General features: G+C 36.0%; 1 protein-coding gene across 1 annotated transcript in view; it reads right to left on the minus strand.

Annotated features, from left to right (window-relative positions):
- LOC149787424 (uncharacterized) overlaps positions 1-17,201 on the minus strand; it is an 82,973-nt gene extending 65,772 nt beyond the window's left edge. The window contains exons 1-3 of the mRNA XM_089976101.1: positions 16,869-17,201; positions 12,896-12,977; positions 7,006-7,053 (exon numbers count right to left, since the gene is read on the minus strand). Of these exons, the coding sequence (XP_089832227.1) occupies positions 7,006-7,039 (34 nt within the window). The 5' untranslated portion in view covers positions 7,040-7,053; positions 12,896-12,977; positions 16,869-17,201. The remainder of the gene's footprint in view (positions 1-7,005; positions 7,054-12,895; positions 12,978-16,868) is intronic.
- Positions 17,202-17,408: the final 207 nt, after the last annotated feature.

Raw genomic sequence — 17,408 nt, forward strand, 5'->3', positions numbered from 1 at the left:
TTTATGCATTAATTAGCTTGCTGAAATCTTCTATCAACATAAGTTTATCAATGAATCTTTGTTAACTTGTGCAAGCTTGCACATGCATAGCACAATTTCTGAAAATTCTCTGATTAGCATTTTGCAAGTTGCACTTTTTGTAAGAAACGTTTGAAGCTGGATCTTCTTGCATTCAGGACTTGTTACTTATTGTTCCCTTCATATTCTCATATCCCCATCTTGTAATAAGGCATGTAGAATTGTAAAACAAAAATAATATAAAATTTTTTATTTAAAAAGCAGAAATCAGAAACCAAGAAATTAATGCATAAACATGAGTAGGCTAACCTGAGCACATATGAAACCTAGTCTGGTAATTATCTATCATATGGTTAACACAGATATACCTTTTTACTCATATTCTAAATACCTGAAATGAAACATGAACATTATCTCTTAATATCCAGTAAGTCCATTTTTTACACTTAATCCTGTATGGTTCCAGATTTATTATACATTTCTGAATGTGGCAAATATTAAAACATTTAATAATAATAATAATAAACAACTCCATAATCCATAGATTCAAAAGAAGTGGACATGATTTTATTTCTTGTATTATATATTTCCACATAAAATCAATGCTTAAGGAATGAGTAAAGGGAAGAAAACAAATTCCCTCATTCTTTATAAAATTCCATTCTTTTGAAGAATTTTTTTTGCTTCATATTATCAACCATTTTGTACCTGTCCCTGTTGTTGTTGTGAACTTATTAAACAGATTCATCATTATTATTACTACTATTACATGTATTATCATCATCTATTCCCAGAATAAGCAAAACATTGGGTGCTTTATTTATTGTGAATAAAAACTTTAATATACATATCCTGAAATAATTCTTCTCTTTGAGAGACAGAAAGACTCATCCCAATCTGTCAGCATTCTAACAATAATAATAATCATCATCAATTCATGGAGAACATGAACTAAAAAACAGTATTAGGGTCATCTCCAAAAGTGGATGTTAATTTAGAATAAAAGATAGATTAAGCCACTTGACCCACCTGTGACTATTGTTACAGAGTTTTTAACTTAATTAGTAGATAGAGGTTTAGGTTATAGTTTTGTTAATACAGCTGGAACTGCAATTTCGTCATTAAGAGATTTATGGGAGGTGGGATGTGCAGCTAGTGTTCAACTACTTTCTCTCTTTACAACACATGTGTCAAACTCAAGGCCCGCGGGCCACATCAAGCCCGGCGTACAATTATATCCGGCCCGAGAGAGAATTTTATGCAAAAATATTTTTGAATGGCCCTGCGATATAAAGTGCAAATCAAATTCCCTAATTAGCAGCCTTGCCAAACATTCAGCTCTGACAAATTGGCATAAGAGCGAAAATGGGTTTGCCAATGATATTTATTATTAAAACTTTTTTCTGTTTTAATTTATATTAATGTTTAAAAAAGGTTTAATTTTCCGCTTATTGAATGTTTATCCTGTTCGGCCCGCAACCTTACGTGTGATTTGAGTTTTGGCCCGCTAAGCGATTGAGTTTGACACCCCTGCTTTACAAGGTAATGACCAATTGTCATTGCAGGAACTTACTATGAAGTTAGCCATGCTGTTTGCTTTGTTAACAGGGCAGAGGTGTCTGACACTTCACCTTATGCAGACAAATAGTATTAAAGTTGGTGTTGACAGTGTACAAATACACATTCCTTCATTGCAGAAACAATCTAAACCCGGGAACTATGTGGAATCCTTTGTTTTTTTTAACTCTTATCCATATCTTGTGGCTTGTTCACAGTGTTATTTGCAAGCTTGCAAAATTCTGAAACAGTTATTCATCAGCACACAATTGCCCCATAAAAAAGTTGCAAAAGATACAATATCAACTGGATAAAGACTGTTATGAGGGATTCTGGTATTGATATATCAGTTTTCAGGCTCATTGTACAAGGGCTCATCTGTTTCTGCGGCCTGTGCTAAAGGCATACAATTAGGTACAATCTTGAAGGCAGCTGCTTAAGGGCTATTTTCAGAAAATTCTATGACAAGCCTGTTACAGAGGAGACTGAATTTAGTAAAAAGGTCTTGTCAGCATCCAGAATTTCATGATGGTCATGTAATGTACATTGTAACTTCTGTATATCTCGTTTACTTTAAAAAATAAACATTTAAAGTGTCCTTCTTACTGTAGTGGTTGTTAATCTTTTCCATAAATGGAAGCCTCTCTCTGAAATCTCATTGGATCATGAAGCACTTATGGGGGAAGTGAAATTGCTAAATTAAACTAGACTTACCAAGTCAAAGTTTGATTGTAATTTCATGAACACCATAAGTGCCTTAGTGATTACATGCCCACCCTTCATATTCCCGCTCAATAAAACACTGAAGCTTCCATTTCTTTTTGCTCTCAAGACTGATTAGCCACGTGACCAATATCATCTCATGTGATCACTAAGGCACTTATGGGGTTCATGAAACTTAACTGGTCACCATGATGAACTGACCAGTGACTCGACAGGTCAATGACCAGTTAGGCAACAGAGCTCAATGCATGTGGTTCATTATTCATGATGGTAAAGTGCTGCTCTTCCCAGTAGGAGGGTGTGACATGCTACAAAAAAAGTGTTGCACATGGTACAGCTCCTCTCTTGTGAGGAGGAGTGTGCAACATGCTACCCAGGATGTGAGGCATTTGATGTCTCATCCTTTATGGGAGGGAGACATGCTACACTGAACATGAGGTGCATCTGACTTTTGAGGGGAGGTAATCAAAACATTCAGTCCCTCCTTTTAACTGGGCTTCACATGTCTATAAAAAAAGACTGGTCCCATAATCACACAGGACCCGAAAGTGCTCTTCCAACATGAAGAGCTAACCATCTTGTAGTGAATCAGACCTTTGGAGCTCTGCAAGAAAAAAACCTGATAAGGCCACAAAAAATATATATGTGGGTTTCCAATCAGCTGACCATCCCAGTTTTTTTTTGTTGATCCTAGCACTTTTTTCCTTACAGGATTAAAAAAATATTGCCCGATTTGTGCATCAAACTGAGCTGGCTTAGTCCAGTACCTGAAGTGCCTAGCACATTATATATACTAATTATTATAATATATATAATGGTAAAAAAATGTAGCATTTTGGGTGGCAAAACTGATTTTAATTATGCAATACTAACCCATGGCTATTGTTTGGATTTCTTTTTCATGCCCTAAAAAACCTGCACATCTATTTGATGTGCATACACACACTCCCTTAGAGTGAAGAATTGTCAGTACGAGGCAATTCCTCAAGCAAGCTATTACTCGCCTTGTCCTTGGAATGTTATGTGCAAAACAAACACAGATCAGTCATCTTTTATATAGACAACTACTACATCAGGACATCAGAATGGAGTGGAAGGAAGGCATTTGACAAAAGCCATGGGTAAGTATTGCATAATTAAAATTAGTTTTACCAACTAAAAAACTACATTTTAATAGTAGCAATATCTTACCCTATTGTTTACCTGAATTGGTCAGTAAGGAGGGTTGGCTGATAGCATCCCTGAAATCAGCAATAGAAATTGTAGAGGGGCAGCGGGAATCAATACATTTCCTACTGCAACAATCACAGAAGATTCTCCGCATGGCATCATAGATCTTGGATGCAGAAGCTCTCCTGGCCTGGATGATGCAACTAGAAACTTGACCCAGAGAGTTTTTCTGGCCGAGAGATCGCCTGAAGTTGGAAAATTTGTGGGCTGTTGTGGATGAGGGATCCCTGATGTTGTGACAGAAGATCCCTCCTGACAGTCAAGGTTCCCAGAAGGGAAAGGTACTATCAAGCAGACAAAGAAGTTACTGCTCACAGCATCTCTAACAAGGCCAGGATTCGATCTATCTGATCAAGGGGAACTCTAGTTCTGGTCTTTGAGGAAATTCATCCCCATGTAAATGAAGTCTTGCGATGGTGCGAGTTCTGATTTCTTGACGTTGGGCAAAATGCCCAATTGAGTTACCACAGACCAACAGTGGTACAGACCCTGATGAAGGGACTGGATTTGAACAATGTGGATCAGCCAGTCGTTGAAATACTGGAAAATCAGGATTCCCATTAACTGGCAGTATCCCTCCACTATTCCAATAACTCAGGTGCGGAAGAAATTCTGACTGATAGAACCCAGAATTAAATAACTTCCTGGTTGAAGCAAAACCAAAGATATCTGCAGTGAGGAGAAAATAAGGGGATGTGTAGATAGGCATCCTGAAGGTCAACAGAAAGTGCCCAATTGGACAGTGAAAGTGCATTCTGGTTTGAGGAGTTTGTCTTCATTTTGAAAGCTTTTTCCAGAAGAAACCAGTTTAAAGGAGAGGGGGCAATTATAATGCAAAACATTCCACTTTTCTTGGTGACCAAGAAGATATGAGAATGGAAGGCGGGTGACTGATCATTCAGGACCCTCTTGACTGCCCCTTTCTGTACAAGAACCAAGTCAGCTGCTGCACATTCATGTCAGATGTAGATGGCATAAGCAACAAATATTCTATAACAGTCAAGCTATGAGAGACAGTATATGCAAGATCCTGTCTGGATGAACATAAAACTGTGCATTGATGGGTGACAAAATTCATCCACATTTACGAGATTCTGAGTTGGGATTAGACCCTTAGATCAAACTGGTGAAGGCTCTGGGAGCAGAAGTTAGGCCAATGAAATAGCCTGAAATTAAAAAATCTCCTTATTCAAACAGAACCGCAAATATTTCCTATGAGCCAGTAGGATGGAAATTTGAAGTAGGTACCCTAAATGTCTATGGAGACTGCCCATATCTAAACCTCGTAACATTCTAATCTGGGCATCACTATCTTGTTATGTATATCTATATTATTTTCAAAATAATGATTTTAATTTAGTCAATGACATTATTTCTTAAAATCATAATGTCCTATGAATGGGTTGTACTGTAAAGATGAAATATGTATAATACATCATATTATTTCATTATTAAATTTCAATGTCGATGACTGTGTTCCGAGGAGGAAATTTTTGTACTGCTAAGATGTCAGACTGACCTAGTTTCTGATTGTCAAGATCTGGAATAGCAGTTATTGACCTGTTGACCATAAATGAGTTTTTTCATGCTTTTAGATGATTCAGTGAAAGCCTGGAATCAGTAATGTGCATTAACTATTGCATTGTTAGCTTAATATATCTTTCTAAAGAAGCGATTCAGAACATGGAATCACTCATTCATAAAGTTGATATTTGTCTTGAGTGAGTGTGAGAGGCTTGATTTATTTATTTAATTTGATATTATTCATTGGAACTGCAGTGCTGTAATATTTACTCAAGGAAGGGGGAGGGCATCATAATGATCTCCATATGAATTGACTGGAAACAAAGAAAGGAGAGGTACTAACAAGACCCCCTTTATTATATGGGTGATCTAAACCTCGTACCCGGTGACCAGTGTGGAAACCTAGCACCCAGCATCCTGAACCTGACACCTGTTGCCCAGTGACCAGTGTGGAAACCTAGCACCCAGCATCCTGAACCCGACACCTGTTGCCCAGTGACAGAGACCTGATGTTTGATGCCCAGTGCTGGCAACTGTCTTACTTAGAACTTTACCTGATGATCACTGCCCTGTAACCAATGCTTGTAGCCTACTGACAAGTCACCAGCAAACAAATGGTCAGGCACTGGAGATCTGATTGAGAAGGCTTTATTCTGGAAACTTGATAATTTGAATGCATGTCTATCCAACTAAGAAAAGAAAAGGGTGCTAGTGACATTCACAATGCAGTGTCACAGATCCCTCTTATTCCATCATATCATCAGAAAGTTTAAGTGCTCTGGAAGGTGCCACAGATCCCTCCCTTAAGCAAGTGACTTCACTAATATGGAAAGTGCCAATGATCCCCTCATGGGAATAAAGGGGGTTATCCTGTGAAGAAGAAAAGGGATCAGGCCCCTTCTTTCCCATCTTATAGAAGTTGTGACTTTCAGCTCAGACACATATCTCATATAACTGTAAGCCACAGAAAGGACAACCATCCATGCATGAACACTTTTTGCATGCCAAGCAGATGGGATGAGTGTCTCAAGCAGCATTTTTGTGACCCCATTTGCCAATGCCTTATGGCATGCAAAAATACCAAACGACAAAAATTAAAACAAAACAAAAAAACCAAAGCAATTTGGGGAGAATAATGCTTACCCTAACAATGGTTACTAGTTACATGATAAATTATAAAGATGCACTACATAACTAGCGAGTGTACTAAAACCCGTAACATTATAAAAGATGGCACAGACACAGGAATTTTTTTTCAAAGACTGGGGAAAAAAAGCACCAAATACCATACAAACTCATATATGATTGATGGCAACTATGTCACTGTGTACTCTGAAACTTAATGTATCAACACATGAAGTCCAAGGAAAAGAAGGACAATATCACAAATGACAGAAGTAACTAATACATTAGAATGGAATCATGCTTATATTCTAAGACATCCAATAATTATTTTAAGGAGGAATTCACACTGTTCTGGGGAATAGAGCCAGGAAAAAAGACAGCAAAGTAATTATTTCAGGTGATATATTATTGTTATTATAACACAAATATGTAACCAAACCAGCAAAGCATGAAAGAGTGGTCACAGTGACTTACTTTTGAGATGAGTGTGTATCTCCACACCAAGTTTCATTATTCTGGTACAACAGTATTTTATCCACAGGACCTGAGCTAAATAAATGCACAACTAATGTACATGTAGTGTGTACAAATTCAGCCCTCCCCAACCCAACCTGGCACATTATCTACACCCATATGACGTAACTGACCCAAGTTTCATGTATCTAGCTTTAATGGTGTTATAGAGTGACCATAGGTATCTAAAACTTTTATCACTTACTCAGTACTTGTGCCAAAGTGCCCAAAACTCCATCCATCCATAACTGTACTTCAATGAAAGTACAGGGATGATAAATAGAATAAAATAAATTAGCAACAATGTTATCTTACCCAATTTTTTACGCTTATGTATGGATGCTGCCATCCTCTCACCTATACCTAGACGTAAAAAGAAAGACAGTTTTAATTAATTCTAACTCAGAAGTGTTTCACTTGTAAATTTACAGATTAATTATCATAATACATTTATTGTTCATTTTTCTTTCCCCATGTCAACCATATCAGGTTCTAATTTCTGATATGCTGACATTAATTCCTCAGGTGTTGCTCTGTGGATTTCAAACAAAGGCCATATCTGTAATTCCTTTTTATTTCTGAAGCCAATAACTTATGAAGTCTCATTATATAATTGTATTTGCAAGAAAGTAGACTCTTATCACTGGTTCCTAAAGAACTCAAGGCATTCACTCCATTCCAGTAAGGAATTACTATTTTACAAGCAACATTCAGCCCCATCTTAAAAACAGTAATGTATATTTAGTGGGATACCTCTGCTACAAATACAAGAAAAACCGATGGATTCCAAGAATGGATGTGTAAAATAATTCTTGATCAGCAGACAAATAATGTTCAAAATGCTTATAATCAATATGAAATGGTGACAATTTTGTAGAGATAATCTCACAGTACATTCTGTCATGGTCAGTGTGACACATAAGCATTAAGTCTGACATATGGGTTAGACTCAATAAATTGCTGATTGTGCGGGATGGGATCTGCTCTATTTGGGGCATGAACTGAATATAAATTAGAGTCCATTTGATAATGGTCTGACAGACATGTCAATGTATGGTTAAAAGTAAGGAATGACAAGTTTAAGACAAGCCAGAGCAAAAATTTTAGGAAACCTTAGACCATTTAAAACAGATGCCAAAAATTATATTTTCAGAATAGTTATTAATAAAGGCAGACTAGACAGGATTACTCTGACTTCAATGGGAGTGTCAAAACTTTGTCAGTTAGAGGAAGTAGTCCTGATTGACTAAGCTAAATGAGGACATGTGTTTCACAGATGAAGTTCAAGGTTTTAAAGTAACCTCCCTCACTATATTAGTTATTCTGCTGAGAGTGAAAGATGGTTCCAAGGATTAATATCCAATTTTAAGGGACAGGAAGTCTGGAAATTTGAGAGATTCAAATCCAGAGAAGAGACAGGGAATTCTCTGATGATAAGTGATGATAAGTGAGCGAGGGCTCGGGGAAAGCAAGAATGAATTGTCTCAATTGCATACAATATCTTCACTGATGTAAGTCTAATTATTTACTGAATTTATTCAGTTTAAACTTGTACTTCAAGTGTTCCACGAGTTCAGAAAATAATCATACATTAGGGGTCTCGAATGTTATATGATTCATGTATTGTAGGAATGTCATATAATATTTTGTTGGTATGAATGATTCAGATTTAGTGGTTTTGTATGCAATAGAAATCATGTATCATAGGAATTTCATGCATTTCGTCTTACATAAATTGTGAGAAGTAAATTATTTGTCTTAAATGTTTTGTTTCATATATACTGAGCATTGATTTTCCTATGTCTGCAAATGTTAATGGATCATTAATTAGCAAAGCAATGTAGTTAGGACAAGGAGTGAAGTCCATTAATTCATTTGTGTAATTAAGTTGTGAATTCTTTTCAAATGAGAATTAATGGTGTTAGCATTAGGAATGTGTGTCAATTGACATAGCTGGTACTTTACAGCCCCCAGTGGGGTCTGATGATTTATCCACGAGGCTAATTATGTCATACTGCCAGTGAAGAAGGCGAATAGCCACTAAAAAGATATTAATTTATGCTGGTAGGGTGTGTGCATCAGTACATGGAAAATGGTGGCACTGGAAGGACCTAAAGTTTCTGCCATTATCTTGCAGTGTTTTGCACATGTTCCATTAAAAAAAGAATGAACTTCAACAATAGCAACAACAGAATTCTCATCACTTGTATCTGCTTTCACAATCACAAAGTTTCTAAAAAGTCCAAAGCATACAAGATCCCTGTTTTGATACAAAAAAGGAGAGTTGTTAGACTTTGATGTACTAGTATTATTACTCTTGACCACAAATTATTATTAATAATAATAATAACAATAATAATAATAACAATAATCTTTTTTAAAGAGGGTGCCACAAACAGTGCATGAACTAATCCTCCCATTATATGCATACTTACATCAAAGTACATGTACATATTTACACACCAGCACACACAAAAAACATTGATAATAAGCTATATTTGTATATGGACAAAATAAAGAGAAAATTTAAATGAACATGCTCCAACTAGGTACATTAGTTATATACAGTACAAAATTAGTGAGACAACAATGTGGAAGGTTAGTGTATGTGAATTTATACTTTAAGTTATAATGTATTGTCAGATCTAAGAGGTCCCATGTTTCATCCCTTGAATTTGCAGACATTGTACCAATGACTGAAAAATTGTTAAAGCTACGTTAAAAATCCAAATCACACTCACACAATCATTCCTTTAATTATAGTTAAATGCATTTATATTTGTACTTTCTCTAATTTCCTTCAGGATTATGTTCCGAGTTTGTGATCCTGAATATTGAAAACATTTCTTCAAGAGTTCTTTTTTTGGTTTTGGGATGGAAAGTCAGTTAGCTAAAATTGATATTAAATTGGGAGTGTTGCCTTATTTTCAAGTATGAAATAATTCATTGAGGGCCACACTGTTCGCAGAAGGGAGCTACAGCATATGATGGACCACTTTACTAAAGCAAGCAATGAGTTTGGGCGGACCATCAGCCTAAAGAAAACAAACATGATGGCTCAGGATGCACCCACCCCAAGCATTAGTGATGGGAATCGGTCAGAAATTCATAATCGATAATCAGTTCCACTTAAGCAAATGATAATCGATTATAATCGGTTACTAAGAGCAAATTTTAATTTTTGTTTGTTATTCAGTCATCTCTTTGATCAAATAGTTCAAGATGTTTGTAAATGTGCAGGAGTAATCTCTTTTAATGACATGTATACTTTAACCTGATAATAATATTACATTTTTGTCTATTGTGTTGTGTGTTATTTTTGTTCGACATCTTTGTTAAATGAACGCAACTTTTTATGGCTGATAAGTCATATGCAACTGAAATACTGTTACAATCCCCCAAAATCCTTTCATTCATATGTGATGTGTCTATAATTTTAAGTGTAGAAGGACATGGTTTTCTTGTTTGTCATTGTTTACAAATACTACAAATAATGTTGCATTTAAAACTGACACAAATCATCAAAATGTGTTTAAATTTATTAACTCAACTATTTAACAACTTGATCATGTAATAATGGCTATATGTTCCTAATTATGAAATTTTGCACCTATGAAATATCATATGGTTTTATATTTGTAGTTGTGAAGGGAATTAATAAATTTCAGGTCAACTTTAGTGGCTGGGTGTTTTACTAACCTTTGTGCTTTGCATACAACTAAAAAGTAGTCTCCCCTTGCATACAACTAAAAAGTAATCTCCCTTTACACATAATCGATTATGGAGTTTCACAATTATCTTATTGGTTCGCTCAACCAACTGATGATCGATTATAATCGATAATCGGAACAACACTACCAAGCATTATCATCAACAACTACGAAATTGAGGTAGTGAGTCAGTACATGTACCTCGGCTCTACCATCACCAACAACCTCTCACTTGATGCTGCACTCAACAAGCGGATTGGAAAGGCATAAACAACTCTCTCCAGGTTGTTGCAGAGAGTGTAGAACAAAAGCATGCTGACATAGAACATTAAGATCTCCGTGTGCCTCAAATGCTTACTCGGAATCACCTGAGTGATCAAGTAGCAAACAACGAGGTGCTTAAACATGTCAAGATTCCCAGCATGGTCATACTCCGCCACCAATGTCGCATCAGATGGCTGGGCCATGTACGTTGGATGGATGACAAATGGATCCCCAAAGACATTCTTTATTTGGAACTTGCCTCTGGCAAAAGGTTGATCGGATGGCCACATCTCCGCTTCGAGGATGTCTGCAAGCAGGACATGAAAGCCCTTGACATCAACATCAATACCTGGGAAGAACTTCCTGAAGACAGGTCCAGATGGTGACATGCTCTGATCACTGGTCTGAAAGCCGGTAAGGACAAGCTAGCTGATAAAAAGCGATCACAGACGGAGAAGCAGCTCCAACCCACACCAGACTCAACCTTCAAGTGCAGCAAGGACTGCCACTCCCATGTTGGGCTACATAGCCGCAGCAGATGGTGCACAACCAACAACCGGCACATCTTGCATGGACACACTTCCATCGTCTCTCAACACTAACGGATGCCAAACAACCATTGTTTGAAACTTTGCAGAAGTCTAGCCTTTCTTAAATATTCATTCACTTACTGTTAACATTTTCAAATCATACTGTATTTGGGATGTTTTTAGCATTACACGTATCTAAGATGCGTTTGCAAGCTCTTTTTTGTAAGCAGATTAATTTGTAAATATTCTTGTCAGAAGTGTTTCCCCAGATAACATTACAATAGTCTAGCAGTACAGTAAATTGCATTCGATTTTTTTTCATGATGTACATACAAGTAGTAGTTGAAATTGTCAGATATATTCAGCAAAGATAGGTCTTACAAACTGGATCCTGTCATAATAAATAATACAAGACATACTGCAAATAAATTTAATTTAGTCACAAGATGAATGAGGTACAGCATGTAAATGGTAACACAGTCACAGCTGGGCGGTTTAAGCAGTCTGAAACTAAAGATAATATTTACTAAGCGTTTTGAACAGAATCTTGTGACATATTTTCAGCTTCATTTGCATGATTAAACTTGTTGGAATATATATATATATATATATATATATATATATATATATATATATATATATATATATATATATATATAAAATTATGCAGTATGATTGGAGGGGGGTATGTAATCCTGTTGGACATATGCTGCGGGTGCCCATGGTTGTTCAGTAAGCCTAATTCCAAAATAGTGGGAAGGTGAGTTTTTGATCATTTTTAGTTAACAGCATTGTATCTGTTATTGTATATGGTTTTCAAACTTATAAATTTAGTAACATTGTAACCTTAGTTGCAGCCTTAAACAAGCATTAACCTCTGAAAAGCATTTATTTTCTTACAAGATTTAAGTTTCCCTTCTAGCATGTTGATTTGAGCTGCATTTGTGTGAGTGTGTGTGACTTGGATTCTTAATGCAGCTTTAATAATTTTTCAGTCATATCGCTATGATATCTGTAGTGTGGCAGTTTATAGTGATGTCTAGCACTGGGGCATCATGTCACAAACATGTAGCATGATGTCTCACCCAGACACATTATCCTGACATGATGAATGACCAATCCTAACACTAACCTCTGAATTCTGAGCACCAATCGAGGCAATTAGTACCATTTTTGTAAGTCTTTGGTATGACTTGGCCAGGGATCGAACCCACGACCTCCCACATCCAAGGCGGATGCTCTAACCACTAGGCCACCAGAGTGGTAGCTGCATTTGTAACAACACTTATGCTGAAATATGTAAAATTCAAAGTCATGAAAGTGACCAGCATAAAACAAAACCTCGGCCTGGTATATTTCTCTTAGCATGGGTTTGTTCATCCTTTACTTGTTATCTGTGGTCTAGTGTGTGAAAATTCAGCCTGCACTCCACCTCTCCCTGCTTCACCTTGACTGGTGAGTGACCTTGACTTGTGAGTGAACATGGCCATCAGCCATACTCTGTGTTATAAAATTCTTGTTTGCTTCTCTCCTGTTACACTGCATGTTTGTTTTGACTACCCTCCTCACCCAAACATTGACATAAACTTCTATATAGTGCTAATTCTCATTTTCTCCGGCTTAACACCAATATCCCATGACATTCACACTCTTACAAAGCAAACCTCACATAAATGACTAAAAAGCAGAAATCGTACATACCTGAATCAAATTTCAAGATGGCACATAATGTAAAAGCAAATTCTTCTGAAAGAACAACTCGAAACTGGTACTCATTAGTCACCTGGCATGTGAGAGAAAAGAATTAGGAAAATGCATACTGTCGTTTAGAGTTTGCGTGATTAAAGCAGCAATTAAATGTAAGCTCTAATTAGCTTTTGAATGCATTACATAAAAATCATAACATTAAATAAACATGATTTACAAGACATTCAAACATAATATAATGCATAATTCCTGCAAAAGACAAATCATATAGCAATGAACTTAAAATGTAAGCCAATAATGAAAAGGTTTTCACTCTTAACTGAAAACTTGGTCAAGGAATGTTACATAATGGTCATAGAAGAGGTTTTCATTAGTAATAATAATAATAACAATAATAAAAGACTTTAGTTAGAAAAGGTAACTTAATTAGTTATAGAACTAATCTACCTTGAGGACTTCTATCTGTTATGTACAATATACACTATATACAACATGATGTGAAAAATCTGGTTTGATACTAAATAATTAAATGATTTAAAAAATCTAAGTACCAAGCCTGGAACTCATGCACAGGCATCTGTGAACACATAAAAATATATAAAATATCATCCTACAGAAAAGCAGGAGGAATTTTTTGTACTAGAACTGTTCAACTGTCATCCATTTAAGACATTGATTATGAAAAGAACAAATGCAAGGAGCCTGCTTTATGTCACCAGGAATGTTCTTTCATACCAGTGGACCAGTATTTTTAAAAAAATTTTTTTTAAACAATTCCTTCTTTGGCCTTTGTACATGTATAATGTAATTTTTTACATCTAACAGACCTTAAAGTTTGGAGCATCATCATCATCTCTTTGGTGAAAGATATTGCTTAGATAGACAGAAATGGCTTTTCTGGATACTTTATACATGTACATCAATTTGGCCTAAGAAATATTCTTTCATGTATTATTAAAATCTTTATATTATTCATTGCATCCTGGAAATTGTCTATGCATTGATCTAGCATTACGAGGTAAATGATAAGCCCTCTATTGAAGTCTCAGAAGTAAAATTTTTTGAATTAGCAGCATTACTCCAAATTACATTAGAATAGTCCAGATATGGCTGAATATAACTTTTATATAAGATGACCCTATACTGAAGGGGAATGTTATGTTTCGATTTTCCTCTGTAGCCAGAGATAAGAATTAACCTTGTTTGAAACATGTTTAATGTGAATAGACCAAGTAAGATTGTTATCTACAAATACACCAAGAATTCTGTCTTGAGAGGTCGTATTAAGGCTCACATTGTCAAATAGAACCTGGAGTTTGTCGCTATGTAGCCTTGCTCATTTCTGTTTGTGTTGTAACTCATCAGGCTTTTGTTTTTTCTGTATTGATGATCACTGTTTTCCTTGCACCATACTTTAAGTCTGTTTAGAGTGTCCTGTAAATTAATTTCAAATACAATTATTGTTTTACCCATCTCAGACAGTGTAGTAAGATCGACATAGAGGTCAGTGGAAGAAATTGAAGTTCCAGCTGTCTAAGAAAATGAGAGGTAAGTCTTTGATAAATATAATGAATAACAGAAGTCTGGGGATAGAGCCCTGTGGTATTCCACAATTAACATTTTTACTTTTGGAAAGTTGACCATTTAAAGATACTTTTTGCATTATATCGGTTAAGTAAGAAAACCAGTTTAGGGAGGTTTCACTGCATTGATATATTTTAGTTTTTGAAGCAAAATTTCATGGCCTTTATGAAACTCAACCATAATAGACCATTTCTCCTTTATCGAATGCTTTCAGCCATATATCAATCAATGATACAATTGCAATTTCACAGGAGTGATTCAGTTGAAAGCCAGACTGATTATCATGAATAAGATCATAAGTGTTTAAATAGTTGAGAAAAGAATCATGTACATGTTTTTCTAGTAATTTGGAAAGACAAGGAAGGATAGAGATGGGTCTGTAGTTATTTACATCATCTTTTGTTCCTGCTTAATGCAATGATGTTACTTTGGCAGTTTTCCATGTTTGTGGAAATTTATTTGACCTAATACATGTATTACAAATGAAAGCTATTACTCTCTACAATTGCAGGTGCAGCTTCCTTTAGTAGCCTTGGTCCAATCATATCAAGTCCTGTAGCTTTACAATCATCCATCTTTTAAAATATATTTCAACACAAATTCAGGACTCATTTCAGGAATTTCAAATTTTATGTTTGGGAGTTTTTTTAACAAAAGTTTTTGAGTTCCAGATGATTAGATGATGTACTGGGTTCTTTAAGTTTTTTAGCAATTTGAACGAAAAAGTCATTATAAATATTGGAGATGTCAGTTGGATTTTCGGTATAAATGCCCTCATGATTTAGGGATAAAATTTCAGTTTTACTCTTACATTTGCCTGCACCAAACTCTGTAAACACTCTCCAGATAGCTTTCAGGTTATTTCTGTTTTCATCCAGTACTTTTTTGTTGTGCGCTTGTTTGGCTTGATGTATTATTTTATTAACTTTATTCCTCCAAACTCTATATTCATTTTGATTTCCAACAGATTTTAGTTGGTCTCTTTGCTTTATTGCTTCTAAAATTTCTGGGAAGATCCAGCCTGGCTGGTGGTCTTTCTTTATCCTGCATGTTTTTTTAAGGGGCTCATGTCTGTTTACTGTTTTTATGAAAAGATCCATTCAAGTATCTAAAACATCATCAATCTCTTCAAAGATCTGGACTGTATCCCATGGAATCTATTTAAGATCTTCCAGGAATTTAACAGTATAAAAGTTTTTAAAAGATCTATAAATAATGGAATTTTGGATATTATTTTTTCGATTTGCCATTGGCTTTATGTGTTAGAAATTTTTTAAATTGGTCATTTATATCACTCTTTGAAACCATTACTTCCAAAACATTTTTTTTGTATTGGTATAAATATGATCTATAATTGTTTTAGTGGCAGATGTTACTCTGGTGGGTTCATTTACTAGTTGTTCCATACCTAACAAAGCAATAAAATCCATCCAATTAACTTAACTGGATCACTGAGGTCGCTGTTTATATCGCCTAGAAGGAAACATTCTTTCTCTTCATTTGAAATATGACCTATCTGAAGTTCAAAGTATTCACCAATCATCAGTACCTGGTGTAGGGGTCTGTACTCAAAACCAACTAAGTAGGCTTAGCTTTATCTTGAGTGATATGTAGCCAAATGGATTGAATTTCCTGTATATGCAGGTCTTCCCTTCTTACAGCACCAGTACCAGTTCTAACATATGCAAGGAGTCCACCTCCTCTAGTCCTACATTGCAAGACATAGCACGTTTCTGTTTTAGTGCTATACCCCCAGAACAAAAATATCGGGTTATGTGTCTTACGTTGTAGGACTACACCTCCTCCTGCTTTCCTATCCCTACAATAAGGTTTATGGAAGCCTTTTATTTACTATGAATTCGCAAGGCTGATGAGTGATGGACGGAGAAGACTTCAGCCGATTTATCACTGTGCATCATGGGTACGACGTTTTGACTCCCTAACGGATGGGGGCAACACGTTGCTAGAAGCACAGTATGTATTGCGGTGCTCAACCTCCCTCATGGGAGGAAGCAACCCACTAAAGTGGTGTTCAATCTCCCTAAAGGGAGTGCGCAACCCATAGTTTCTGTGCTCAACGTCCCTCAAAGGAGGACGCAACCTGCTGTAGTGGTGCATTACCTCCCTGAAAATAGGAGGGCTCAACCTGCTATCACTGTCCTCTACCTTCCTAACAGGATTGCGCAACCCGCAATCGCAGTGCTCTACCTCCCAAACAGGAAGGAAGAATCCAATACCTAAGCGTGTACGCTGAAAGGGATGAGAACCATCCACCCGTTGATTAATAATCTTTCACGTATAGAGAGACTCGTAGTTCTGATTCGAGTAGCACTGAAAAACTGTACATGCTTTTGGAATCGTAATATATAGTCATAATACTCACCCCGTTCCTTTCTGTTTTAAAAAATTTGAACCAGACAGCTACATCTTTTGGGGCTTGTTTTTGTAAGCAGTTGAAACCAAAGCGTTTTAGCGAAATGAGGTCGGCATACTCCTCGGAAATGGTCGTACTCAATTTTACATGAGGGATAGAAGTATAACAATATCGAAGGCACTTTTAAAGGTTCGTCCTGTTTATAGCATTTTTACCTAAAAAGAAAAAGCTCTAAACATAAATCCATTTATGCGTTCTTCAAGTATCTATTTAAGACCAAGAACTGGAATAAACATTGCTGAATTCAGTCAATTTCCGTCCCCCACTCTTGTATGGTTATGTTCCAAAGAAAGCCCGCCTAACAAAGCTGATAAATGTTAAACTAGAGTAAACTGGTTATAATTTTCAAGAAAAGAACTTTCATTTTCGATTTAAAGATCACGTGATTATATATAAAAAGACAAATCGATTACTAGGTGTTTACAGGGGAAGAATGATAACAATACGCAAGAACCAGAAACGAGGGCAAGACATTTCGACCCTAAGAAA

This window comes from Sinohyriopsis cumingii, chromosome 12, assembly GCF_028554795.1.
Source record: "Sinohyriopsis cumingii isolate HCF-2022 chromosome 12, ASM2855479v2, whole genome shotgun sequence".
NCBI lineage: Eukaryota > Metazoa > Mollusca > Bivalvia > Unionida > Unionidae > Sinohyriopsis > Sinohyriopsis cumingii.